The 14232-nt window shown below is 42.5% G+C and overlaps 1 protein-coding gene across 2 annotated transcripts in view; it reads left to right on the plus strand.

Annotated features, from left to right (window-relative positions):
• Positions 1-14232, plus strand: part of PANK3 (pantothenate kinase 3) — a 74097-nt gene that overhangs the window by 35389 nt on the left and 24476 nt on the right. Inside the window, exon 5 of one of the 2 annotated variants that reach the window (XM_069199345.1) lies at positions 10976-11185. The exons of the other annotated variant lie outside the window; for it this stretch is intronic. Within the exon in view, the coding sequence (XP_069055446.1) occupies positions 10976-11117 (142 nt within the window). The 3' untranslated portion in view covers positions 11118-11185. Of the gene's footprint in view, positions 1-10975; positions 11186-14232 lie in introns of those variants that run through there. 2 annotated transcript variants of the gene reach the window in all.

The following is a 14232-nucleotide window of genomic DNA, read 5'->3' on the forward strand; positions in this document are numbered from 1 at the left end:
TAAGGACCCAACCGAGTAGAGAGAGAGAGAGAGAGCTGGAGACTGAGGCCTTCATTGTGACCCTGGCAGTCCATGGACCGCCAGGGCCGCTGTGGCGGTCTCACCGCCACGGGGCTGGAGGTGCAGACCGCCATATTACGACCGCAGCAGTTTGGCCACTGCCAAACCACCCCCCTAACCTCCACCTCCATCCCGATGCTTTACTGCGGCCTTCCGGGCTGGAGGTTTCACCGCCGAAGTTATTCCAACTCGGGAAACGGCAGCATACATACCCATACACATCACATGCACGCATACACTCACCATCCCCTATCCCCTTCCTTCAACTATATACATAAATACATACAAAAAGATATGGATAGTGCACCACTGCGCAAAGTCAGTAAAGTCCAGTAACCCAACGTTGTCTTTTAAACATCTTCATTTTTTATTATTGCTTTTTCTTGAACAAACGAGCAATCAGCCAACGCGTTTCGTCCTACACTAAAGGACTTCTTCAGGGCTGAAATGTAACACAAAAAGAATGTATATATCACACCAGGACAGATAAGACACAGTAAATTCAAAAATAGTTAAACAACAAAAAAAATTACAAGAACATACAAAAAATCACCTCTAATGCACATACTTATGATCAAAAAGAACTCCTAATCATAAGAGACAAGGGACACATGCTACCAGGAATGTTATTCACACATATAATCAATAGAGACATATATATTGATATACCACATGACACATATTGCTAATATTTACAAAGACAAAATATAAAAAACTAAATACAAAACACCAGTTTAAAAAAGAAAAAAGGATATAGTCTACATATTCTAAAGATTTTTATAATATTGCCATCATTCTCTGATTTTTAACAATATATTTATTGAAAAGAAAAAATATTTTTTTTATATGTAAAAAAAACAAATATGATATCAAACACGTCATACTTTATATTTGCATGGTCTTTAAATTGATTGTCTTTCCATATTATTGGAATTAAATGTCTAACCTATTATTACTAAAAAGAATGACAACACTATGTAATATCCCACGGATTGAAAAACGAGTACCAGCCAAGACTACCCACACATAAATTTAATATTTTACAATTTTTCAAAAGATGGAGAATTTAAAAGAAGTCAACAAACTCCATAAACAAATAGCCCTACCTAAATGACCAAAAATGCCACAAAGAAAGACCACCAAAAGAACCCATGATATAATTTCAAAAAGACACGAGAAATTACGCTCTAAAGATAATAACCAAAGCTTATATGAATAAATAAATAAGTATAGCTATTTCTATTTTACAAAAAAACACAACTCATAAACCATAACCCCACAAACCTACAAGTGCTTAGACAAAAACATATATTTATAAATTCAAACACCCCACATATACTAATATGCTATTAATTCCTGTTATCTGTACAAAACAATCCCAATGGGAGAGGGAATTAATAAACATAATACAAAACAGCATTCCACAGGATGACATTTACAAAGATAAGGCATTTGCGGTATATTTAAATTTAAATGCCTAGTCATCGATAATACTGCCTGAAAGGTCCGTGAAGCACGTGAAATTGCAATCAATTAGCAGCTGCTTACCCCATAAAGTAAGGGATCAACCATGTCCGTCCCGGTCGGCAAAGAAAGTAAACCGAGCCCAGCTTGACATCTGCTTTTAAACCCTAGCAATCTTGGTAACAAGATTATTTGACACAGGTGGCATACTCATTGCTATGGCGACCGTTCTGTAATGAGAATAGTCGCCATCTTAGGTAAACAGAGCGGCCATTTTTGAATGGTGTCATCCATTCTATAAACAGATGTATAGGATCCATATAGCATTATACGGGCTTAACAGGAATTTTGATAAAGCCCTAAAAAGTAAAAAGAAACTGATACTCTATACAAAACAGGACCCAAGAGGCATATAAATTGCTATAGCAAAATTACTCTTCATATCGCATAAATACGTCTGCCATTTTGAACTGGTGTCAACTATATTGAGAACCAACGGAGCCTAAGACAATCTTAAAATAAAGCCCTAAAGTGTAAAGCTTACAAACTATGCCATGTTATAATAACCTAACATAGGAAGAGCCACGAAAAACTGATCATTTTAAAATGGAGTGTCAGCCATCTTAAAAAGATGTAATCACCAACATAGAAGGTGACAAAAACAAGGAAGAATATTGATAAAACATTGTTGGGGTTTGAAAAAGATTTTAATAAAGCCCTACAAGGTAAGAAGAGAAAGATAATCTGTGATGAATAGAACACAGGAAACATACCCATCACTATAGCGACCATAGTGTCATTGAAATATTCGCCATATTGGATAAAGGCGTCGGCCATTTTGAACTGGTGTCAGCTATACTAAATGTATATAGGTTATATGACAATTATGGACCACCATCAATTGAGGGTGAGTATCCAATTCAAAAAACCCTAACATTGTGAAATTCTAAATAGAATTTAGCCAACAGGAAAAAAGAGAACAAAGAACTGACAAACTATGCCTATTTAAAGGAAATAATGGAATTCTTCATCTGTATTGTGGCCCATACTCGCGGCGCGTAGGCGGCATATCCATGCTGCTTCTCTGCGCCGCAGGGTCAATTCTCTGTCACCCCCTCTTTTGTTTGATGGTACCGTATCAAACCCATGAAACCAGATCTTATTGTCATCTGTATGTTGTTCCAACATATGCAGTGACAGAGGATATCTAATGTCTTTATTCTTAATTGCACGGACATGTTCTTGTATACGGAGTTTGAGAGGCCTTATAGTGCTGCCAATATAGATTTTACCACATCCACATCCTACAATGTAAACAGCATATCTCGTTTTAAAGTTGATGAACTGTTTGATTTCATAGCTTTTACGAGAATTGTAACAAAACTTTTTGATCTTATCAATACCCAAGCTACAGATGTTGCACTCATGACATATAAAGAAACCTAGTGGGCCCATAGGTAGCCACGTAGATGATTCGTAGCAATATCACTAGGGCACAAGTGATCCCTAAGGGTTCTACCCCTTCGATAGATTATCTGAGGTTTTTTCGAGATACAATTACAAATATTAGGTATTTCCAAAAGTAAATGCCAATGCTTCCTAATGATCTTATACATACATACATGCACCCACACCTGCATGCACTCATTCACACACCCCTTAAACATTCACCCATGCACACCCCCCACCCCTGTCCACATGCATCACCATTGCCACATTTAAATACACAGGCACACACGTACAGACACTCCCCTTCCCTACCCCACCCCCCCCAAGCCTCTTAACCCACCTCCCCCCCCCCAAGACACCCATTCACAAATGCCTTCCCTTGCGGGTACTTGCTTCTCACGTAGTCGCAGTTATATCATCCTCTATACATCAAGACCAGATGGACTTCATGCCCAAGAGGTCTACAAGGCTATATCTCTGTAGGCTTCATGCCTGGATAGATGCCATTAGGAAGTGCGAGGAACCCCACTTTTTGCAAGCTCTGGATGCACACAAAGCGGTTGACACGATTCACCGGCCATTTGAGATGAAAATGCTAGAAAAATTCAGCATTAGACCAAAATTCAGGGAGTGGATCATATTATTGTATACAAAGCGAAACTCCAATAAGGGGAGAGGGTCCAGAGCACTAGCTCCCTGTATGGATTGCCTAAATAATATGACTAAATAGTGAGTGGGGACTTAACCGGAGGACATTGGACCCTGATCCTCCGAAATGACAAGTGTATAAATTAGAATTATGGAAAAGTCCCTCTAAAACAATATGGTGAACAAAAGTAAAGTCTTTGTTGATCCACTGGATTCCTTATTTATAGCGAGCAAAATAATTCCAATGTTAATAACATTAATAATGAGTCCGTAACAATGCCATAGAAGTATCGGCCAAACGTCAGTAATGAAGTCCGTAGCAGCGACACAGAGGCGTCAGCCTGATCCTCAAAATTTCTTATTTATTGTGAGCAAGATAATTCCAAAGTTGGTAACATCTTTGATAAATCCAAGATGATGACATAGAAGTATCAGCCAAACATCAAAGATAAGTCTGCAACAATAACACAGAAGCGTCTGTAAATAAGCCTCTATAAATAAGGAATCCAGTGGATCAACAAAGACTTTACTTTTGTTCACCATATTGTTTTAGAGGGACTTTTCCATAATTCTAATTTATACGATCATATTATTGTATACGGAGCCATTGGTAGGGGTTTGAGTGAACAAGTAGCAGTCAGCTGAGTTTTCCATTGTGAGGGGCACGCGTCAGGGATGTCCTCTCTCACACCTGCTGTTCGCCGTCACGATTGACCCCCTGGCTTGTGCAGTACGTATGCATCCGACTATTTCGGGCTTTCATGTACACAAGGACAGGGAAGATGCAGAAAAGATTTCATTAGATGCAGATGATGTGCTGTTGTATGTCACTCAGCCTAGAACGATGCTGCCCCAGATTTTATTACAAGACCGGAGGCTCATATTATGCAGTCTTTTCTTGCTTTAATTTTGAATAGCAGCCAAGTAAAAAACTACAGTACCCAGTGAAAAACGAACTACAACAATGACATCCTAGCTGACAGCCAATAGGATATCGAACACCAGTATTAATATCTTAACTGCGAGCAACAAGCCCTCTTTTCTGTCAAGATAAGTATCTCCGTTATTTTTCTTCACTTAATATTATGGTTGTACTAAGTGCATTATTCTGACTTTATTTCTGTTATTTAGAATGTTTAATGGCATACGAGCGTGTATTCTGCCTAGACGCGCGTCTTCATTTCTCTAAGCAGCGCGTCTTTCAACGGTCGTTTTCGGCCGTTGTAGACGCGCGCGGATTCCGATCATTTTACGCATTCCTGAAGTACCTGTTTGACGGAACTCGCGCTGGGACTGGCATTTTGAGCGTATTTTCGCTCGTTTTCTTCTCAGCTGGTTTCAGCTCTCTGCCCATTGCTGCTCTGACGCTTTTCCCCACACGGTCTCCTTCTGGACTGCCTTTCCTTGGGTAACCGCCCCTATTTCCTGGTCCTGCCCCTTTGGCCACTCCCTCTCTCTTTTTCCTCACATTTAACCCCTGTTTTACCAGTTCCTTCTCTAAATTCAAGATTAATATTTTAATACCTTTATTTTTTCTAAATTTAATATATTTTTATTGACTTTTGTGGCCACAATGACTGAGGAAGAAGATTCCCAAGTCTTTCAAGAGAATTTGAAATCCTTTATCAAAGATTCTGTCCAGCAGGCAGTGGCTGTTTCCATGTCTGACATAACAAAAAATTTTGAAGACTCTTTTTCCAAGATTATGTCTTCTAAGGTGCCTTCTAACAAAGGCAAGAAACGTGCGGCTACCCTCCCGGTGCCGTCCAAAGGCGTTTCTTCTGGTCCTTCCACCCGAGAGGTATTTAAATCAGGTCCCCCTCCCTCTCCGGTTCATATTACACAGTTGAGAGACACTGATGATGACGATGATGACTCTCCTAGTCATACTGATGATATGGACGGATCTTCGGATCCATTCTTGTGTGGGCCTCTGGAGAAAAGGCGTAAAATTTCTCCTGGTGATGGTGGTGACGTTCACCCTGTGTCGCATGTGTTAGTTGACCATGCTGGCAAACCATTACAGGGAGTGCAGAATTATTAGGCAAGTTGTATTTTTGAGGATTAATGTTATTATTGAACAACAACCATGTTCTCAATGAACCCAAAAAACTCATTAATATCAAAGCTGAATATTTTTGGAAGTAGTTTTTAGTTTGTTTTTAGTTTTAGCTATGTTAGGGGGATATCTGTGTGTGCAGGTGACTATTACTGTGCATAATTATTAGGCAACTTAACCAAAAAAAAAATATATACCCATTTCAATTATTTATTATTACCAGTGAAACCAATATAACATCTCAACATTCACAAATATACATTTCTGACATTCAAAAACAAAACAAAAACAAATCAGTGACCAATATAGCCACCTTTCTTTGCAAGGACACTCAAAAGCCTGCCATCCATGGATTCTGTCAGTGTTTTGATCTGTTCACCATCAACATTGCGTGCAGCAGCAACCACAGCCTCCCAGACACTGTTCAGAGAGGTGTACTGTTTTCCCTCCTTGTAAATCTCACATTTGATGATGGACCACAGGTTCTCAATGGGGTTCAGATCAGGTGAACAAGGAGGCCATGTCATTAGATTTCCTTCTTTTATACCCTTTCTTGCCAGCCACGCTGTGGAGTACTTGGACGCGTGTGATGGAGCATTGTCCTGCATGAAAATCATGTTTTTCTTGAAGGATGCAGACTTCTTCCTGTACCACTGCTTGAAGAAGGTGTCTTCCAGGAACTGGCAGTAGGACTGGGAGTTGAGCTTGACTCCATCCTCAACCCAAAAAGGCCCCACAAGCTCATCTTTGATGATACCAGCCCAAACCAGTACTCCACCTCCACCTTGCTGGCGTCTGAGTCGGACTGGAGCTCTCTGCCCTTTACCAATCCAGCCACGGGCCCATCCATCTGGCCCATCAAGACTCACTCTCATTTCATCAGTCCATAAAACCTTAGAAAATCAGTCTTGAGATATTTATTGTCCCAGTCTTGACGTTTCAGCTTGTGTGTCTTGTTCAGTGGTGGTCGTCTTTCAGCCTTTCTTACCTTGGCCATGTCTCTGAGTATTGCACACCTTGTGCTTTTGGGCACTCCAGTGATGTTGCAGCTCTGAAATATGGCCAAACTGGTGGCAAGTGGCATCGTGGCAGCTGCACGCTTGACTTTTCTCAGTTCATGGGCAGTTATTTTGCGCCTTGGTTTTTCCACACGCTTCTTGCGACCCTGTTGACTATTTTGAATGAAACGCTTGATTGTTCGATGATCACGCTTCAGAAGCTTTGCAATTTTAAGAGTGCTGCATCCCTCTGCAAGATATCTCACTATTTTTTACTTTTCTGAGCCTGTCAAGTCCTTCTTTTGACCCATTTTGCCAAAGGAAAGGAAGTTGCCTAATAACTATGCACACCTGATATAGGGTGTTGATGTCATTAGACCACACCCCTTCTCATTACAGAGATGCACATCACCTAATATGCTTAATTGGTAGTAGGCTTTCGAGCCTATACAGCTTGGAGTAAGACAACATGCATAAAGAGGATGATGTGGTCAAAATACTCATTTGCCTAATAATTCTGCACTCCCTGTATTTGACCCTTCCCTCATGGTTCATCCAAATTCAAAGGAGTGGTACCCGTCTGATCATGTGGCTGACTATGTCTCATTCTTTTTACGCCATCCCCTCGACAAAGCTACCTGCAATAAGCTTAAATCTGAATGTCCCCGTCCCTCATTACCGGATAACATTACTTCTACCCCGGTTATTGATCCCAATATGCTTATGTTTTTTACCAAATTTGGCAAGGATCCCAAGAAGGGTGTCGATAGAGCTTGGTCAGGTTGTCAGGACAAGCTCCTGGTTTTGGTGGGCCCGCTCACCAGAATTTTTGATTTGGCGGAGGAAGCCAAAATGGATAACAGTCCTATAGACCCTGAAATTCTCTCGAACTGGGCGCAACGCGCTATCTGCATGTTGGGCAACGCCAATACTCAGCTATCTATTGAAAGGAGGAGTCTCCTGTTGAAAATTGATCCTCAGCTGGCTTCTTTACCCTCCAAGGATGATGGCCCGTCGGCTAAGGGCCAACTATTTGGGGATTCTTTTATCAAAGAACTTGGGAAATATGTGTCCACCTTTGCCTCCCTGGACAAGGCCCAACTTTCTATGAAAAATATCTTTTCATCTCGGGTTTTTGCCAGGGCCGGCAAAGGTAGGAGTCGCTTTGCCGGCCGCCCCATCAGAGGCCAGTATGCCAACAGAGACTCCTACAATCAGCAATCCCAGCTTGAGACCTACACGGGATACAAGCCAAGATTCTATCCCCGTCGATCAAGAGGCTACCGTCACAGAGGCTACGCCAACAGGGGAGACCAAACCTCCGGTAAGTGTTTCCAGTTCTGGCCTTCCTCCAGTAGGAGGCAGATTGGCTGTGTTTCTAAATTCATGGCATTCTCTCGCTTCAGATCCCTGGGTGATTCAATCCATTCAAGGGTACCTGTTAGAGTTTTATCAAACCCCAATTCAATCCCGTGTTCCTCTTCCCCTAGTTTTTTCCCAAGATCAAACCGAGCTTCTGCGCGTCGAAATCCAGTCTCTCCTTTCCAAGCATGCGTTGAACCCGTTCTATTCGACCCTTTGGGTTTCATCAGGACCATCTTCCTCGTCCAAAAGAAAAATCAGAAATTTCGTTTAGTGCTGAACCTAAAGGCTTTCAACAATTTTATCATTTACCGGCACTTCAAGATGGAAACTATTCTCCATCTCAGGGACATTCTGCTGCGACACGATTGGCTGGTCAGATTAGACCTTCAGGATGCTTACCTCACAGTGCCAGTTCATCCCTCACACAGGAGATTCCTTCAATTCCAGTGGCTAGACTCCTTTTATCAATTCAGAGTTCTTCCTTTCTGGCTTTCTTCCGCTCCTTGGTGTTTCACCAAAATTCTCAAACCCGTTGCGGCCTTTCTCCGCTCTCACGGGGTTCATCTAATCCTTTTATTTAGACGACTTTCTTTTGATGGCACAAGACAAACGTCTTCTTCTAGACCATCTTCAGCTTTGTCAGAACCTTCTTCTCAGCCTAGGCTTCCTTATCAATTTTCAGAAGTCGGTCCTAATTCCGACTCAGAAGTTGGAATTTCTCAGATTTCTAATAGACACTACTCAGTCGGTGCTTCAGCTTCCTCAACACAAGGTATCCTTAATCAAAAAAGAGATTTGTCCGTCCCTATCCCTTCCTCACATCTCCCTCAGGACTCTGGCACGCCTGGTAGGACTTCTGGCTTCCTCTATCCAAGCAATCTTCCCCGGTCCTTTACATTATCGCGCCCTTCAGCGGCTCAAGATCTGCCATCTTCACAAGGGCCTCGCTTATTCGGATCCCTTGGTTCTAGACGCCGAGTCCAAGGAGGAACTTCTATGGTGGTTGACACATCTAGACGCCTGGAATGGCAGAACTATCTTCTCTGCCGCCCCAGATCTTGTATTAAAATCTGATGCAAGTCGGACCACTTGGGGCGCAAGATGTGGTCAGTTCTCGACTGGAGGCGCATGGTCTCTGAAGGAGTCCTTCTTGCACATAAACAGTTTAGAGATGCTTGCAGGTTCCTTTGCCATCCGCACTTTTGCAAAAAACAGAGTAAGTTGCACCATCCTTCTAAGGATGAACAATTTGTCCGCGGTCAGGTATATCAACCATCTAGGCGGTATTCTCTCCAAGATTCTCTCCACTCTGGCGAAACATCTTTGGGAGTATTATCTTCCTCGTCGAATCTCGGTCAAGGCAGTGTTTCTGCCGGGCAGGCTGAATACGGTAGCAGACTGGTATTCCAGACATCTTCACGATTCCAGCGATTGGCAATTGCACCCTTCAATATTCAAGCATCTTACTTCCATCTTTGGCGAAATGTCCATAGATCTTTTCGCTTCTCGCCTCAACTCCCACCTTCCTTCCTATTTCAGTTGGAGGCCAGATCCGCAGATTCTGGCCACGGATGCTTTCCTTCAAACTTGGCCGTCATCCCTTCTTTATGCTTTTCCTCCCTTCCTGTTCATTCCTCGAGTCCTTGCTCAAGCACGCAGACAACTATCCACTTTATTACTCGTAACCCCTTTCTGGCAGGCTCAACCCTGGTATCCAACTCTATTGGAGTTGGCAATCGATCGACCCGTCTGGCTTCCTCACTTTCCCAACCTCCTCTTAGATCCCCAGGGCCAACAACATCATTTGATTCTCAACGGTTCCTTGTTCCTCATAGCCTGGAGGATTTCGGGTCGTCCTGGAGAACCCCAGGAATTTCGGAGGATGCTCCTAAACTCATCCAGCAGGCCAGGGCTCCTGGTACCTCCAGAGCCTACAAGTCCGCATGGGCCCTTTGGAGCAGAGGTGTTTGGGAAGGAATTCAGATCCCTTTTCAGCTAATGTAGTATTAGTGGTAAATTTCCTGGCTTCCTTAGCCTCCCAAGGTAAGGCCTATCGCACTATTAATATTTACAGATCGGCCATCTCTGCTGAACATCAAAGAGTTGATGGCAGGCCAATTGGTGAACATCCTCTCATCTGCCAATTATTAAAGGGAGTAAGATACGTTTTTCCACCATCTCCTAAATATAATGTCATGTGGGACGTTAATCTGGTATTACGATTTCTCACCACTTGGCCAGATAATGATTTGCTCTCTCTCAAACAGCTTTCGGCCAAGTTAACCATGCTTTTGTGTCTAGTCTCCATCAAACGTGTCTCAGATGTTAAGGCATTGGATGTTACTTCCTTTTCTTCTCCCCCCTTGGTGTTTCTTTTCAGATCAAGAAACGTACTAAAACTAATTTAGCTTGTGTTAACTATCCATTTTTTCCCTCTCAACCCAAACTATGTGTTGTTTTCTGTTTGAAAAGTTATGTGACTCGTACTGCAGATTTGAGATCATCCTCTGCCTCCCAACTGCTTATTTCCTTTCAGAAGCCTCATAACCCTGTTTCTTCCCCTACTCTGGCTCGTTGGGTTAAATGGATCATGTCCCTAGCTGGCATTGAAGTAGGATCTTTCGGTGCCCATTCGGCTAGAGGGGCTATGGCCTCTCGTGCTTTTTGGGCAGGATCCTCTTTACAGGATATTCTCAAGTCTGCAGATTGGTCTAATGAAAGTACGTTTAGAACTTTTTATTGTAAGCCGATTTCTCATGTTTCAGATTCAGTCATTGCTATGCTTTGAACATGCATAATATGAGCCTCCGGTCTTGTAATAAAATTGAGATTTTCCTAGCCTTGGTGTCAGAAAGGCTAGATTTTATTAAAGACACGGAGGCGAGTATTATCCCACCACTGTTTTTTAACCCGCCCTGTATCTTTGTTTCAGTGCCAACTCCCTCTTCCAGCGTTGGCTCGTCATGATTCACACGGACAACTCCTACCGACTTTGGATTCGGCCTTCAGCGTCCACTCTTCTCAGGCTGCACTCCGCTTTCGCCATTTTCGGGATTGTTGCATGGACATTGTGACATTGGTTTCTATTTTTTATGCTGTTTTGTTTGTTACTTCTCCTCTTTAGTTTTGCATCAAGAAAAGAGGGCTTGTTGCTCGCAGTTAAGATATTAATACTGGTGTTCGATATCCTATTGGCTGTCAGCTATGATGTCATTGTTGTAGTTCGTTTTTCACTGGGTACGGTAGTTTTTTACTTGGCTGCTATTCAAAATTAAAGCAAGAAAAGACTGCATAATACTTGCCTCCGTGTCTTTAATAAAATCTAGCCTTTCTGACACCAAGGCTAGGAAAATCTCAATTCTGACCACATTTGAGGAATATGGATCATATTCGGGATATAAAATGAATTGGACCAAGTCGAGTCTCTATCAAGTGGGGGGGTGGGCATGGTGAACAGATTGAACTCCTGATTAGTTTGCGACGTGACAAAAACTGGTTCACTTACCTAGGGATTTATGTCTCCCTTGACCATGATGAATGTCGAGACCGCAATGTCTTGAGGGTCCTACATGAGTTCCGTAAAGATGCGGAACGATGGAGAAAATTACCATTAACATTGTTCGATAGGGCAGCAATGTGCAAGATGATTTCTCTACCGAAACTACTGTATTCCCTCCAGAATACTTGCGTATGCCTATCTGAAGAGATCTTCGACAAGACAGATCAGGTGATTTGCACATTTCTCTGGGGTGCTAAACACCCCAGAATATCTCTACAAACACTTCAACAAAACTCCTTTAATGGGGAGATAGCGTTGCCGGATGTTGGAGCATACTATTGGGCTGCACACCTCATATCGATTAATGACTGGGAGCACACGTCTGGAGACCATCCAACGTACTTCTTAGAGAGCAGTCCATTTGTACAGAGGTCGCACTTACATTACTTGTATGGAGGGAAAGGGCAGCAGTCCCTCCTAGTGCCTAAATAATTAACGATAGACCCCTGGGGTGAAGCAGTGAGAAAGATGGGTTTGAAAGCGTGATTCTTGCGGGAGATCCCGTTGTGGGGCGGTACCTAATATGAGAGAGCTAGGGAAACTCCGGTGCTTTTAGTCATGGGATACAATAGGTATCTCCAAGCTAGGGGACCTCATACACAAGGGAGCATTGAAGACCTTTGCCACTCTACGGGAAGAATATCACCTCACACAGATGCATTGATACCACTACGTTAGATTAAAAAATGCTTGACAGGCAGAACACTCCGATATATCGGACCTCCTGGGAAATACGCCTCACTGGAAGGGAGGCTCCTTATGGGCCAAATAGCTGAGAAAGCAATCTCATAGACTTACAAGACATTGAATAACAACTTGCTGGACACACTGCGGTGCTTGTGGCGCTTGAGAGAGAAGTGGAAGGAGGACCTGGGTTCCCTAGACACACTGATTGGGAGAATGTCCTCATTCACCCATGCGAAGTGGCTATACGTATCAGATTGCAATTAATACAGTTTAAATTGGCATAGAACCTACTACAACAGAGTAAGACTCCGCAAAATGGGGAGGGTCCTATCTCACACCTGCGTGAGCTGCATGGCTGACACTGGTAACTTTATGCACATGTGTTATGGACATGCACACATATTCATACATACTGGTCTAGTATCGTAGAAGAATTTGGGGCGGTACTCAACATCCAACTTTCATCCTAGCCATGCTATGTGTTATTAGGCATTTTGACGGTAGTAGACCTGCCTCGCCCTAAACTCCTCTTTTGTAGCCTGTGACTGGTAATTGTCAAGAGAGATTTGGCACGGCACTGGGAATACCTGAAAACCTCCCCCCCCCCCCCACATTGACAGAATGGAGAGCTGGGATTGATCTCTACATGTTGGCCGAGAGGGTGACTTACAAGGCTCGTGGCTGTCCAAGAAAATTCACAAAGGTGTAGGCCCCTGGGAAGCTTATTATGCTTTTTAATATATGCATTACTGGGAAGCCCGGGACATCAGTATGTAAAAGATAATGTTGCATGTTTGGATTGGTAGACCGGACTATAGGTATAATAATTGGTTGGACTTCTGTGGTTATGTCCTGCTGTTTAACACTTTTGCTGTCTTGGTGCCTGTAAGGGCGGGATCCTGTATTTATATAAAAGGCAAATAAACAGTCATAAAAAAATGAACCTGTAATTACAGGTGTCATTTTTACTACCCTGAAAGAATCTGATGGAAAATGATTAGAATACCACACAGAGGCATGCAGTGGTAGTTAAGGAACTGTATTTGCAAGCTGTTGAAGTGCTATAGATAATTCGTACAGTGCAGTCAAGTTGGTTACCCTAGGAACAATTATCTTCCCTTTTAAAAGGAAGCGTTAGTCAAGATCCCATAAAACTGCAAGAAAACTGCATTGGCTTTCATTGCATTTTTCAGTCAAGTTAACCCAAGATATTAAAAATATGACTGTAGTTTAAATGTATAGTTTTTATTAGTCTCCTAATGGCTGCATCACCTTTCTGAAGTAGCATAAAATACGTTTCCCATGGTTGTCAACTGCCCACAACCACCTCATTCCTTTATGTAGTGATTTTCATTATGGGTGCGAAGCTGTGGATATGCACATGTCAATTGGAGAACACCCACTTTGTAACCCCATAAAAACAAAACGCATTTATGGTATGTGCCACACTTTTCACCCCTCTGTCCAAAAAAACGTGTTTTCTGCGTATTTGACACATCATGCACTGTGTTGTATGTTACACACACCTTTTATCTGAGTCCCCTCAACTCCGCCCCAGTACAGTATTATGCCTTACTGCTGCCCATTTTGTGCCTCCAGACGGCCTTTGCAAGCATTACTCTTGGAAATACAAGGAGAAATTGTACCATTGAAAAAAATTCATAAGGCCGTTTATTGTGTCATTATTTTTCGACTTGAGTCGGGATGTGGGAAGTGTTGTCTCAGTTACTCATCAAAGAGAAAATAAAGAAACACATCTCGTCCTGTCTGGCGCTCTGTATTGTCAGCTGTCTCAGTACCCTATGGAGTTGTGCAGTGCAAGTACATCTTTCTTTCTTCAAAAGTGACAGAAAAAAGAACCTTGAAGAAGCTCTAGGCAAAACAGTTCTACAGGGTGAAATCCGTGGTGGTTGAGCTTTGCTGGTGAACAGAAATGTTAGCTT

The sequence above is a fragment of the Pleurodeles waltl genome, chromosome 7 (genome assembly GCF_031143425.1).
Source record: "Pleurodeles waltl isolate 20211129_DDA chromosome 7, aPleWal1.hap1.20221129, whole genome shotgun sequence".
NCBI lineage: Eukaryota > Metazoa > Chordata > Amphibia > Caudata > Salamandridae > Pleurodeles > Pleurodeles waltl.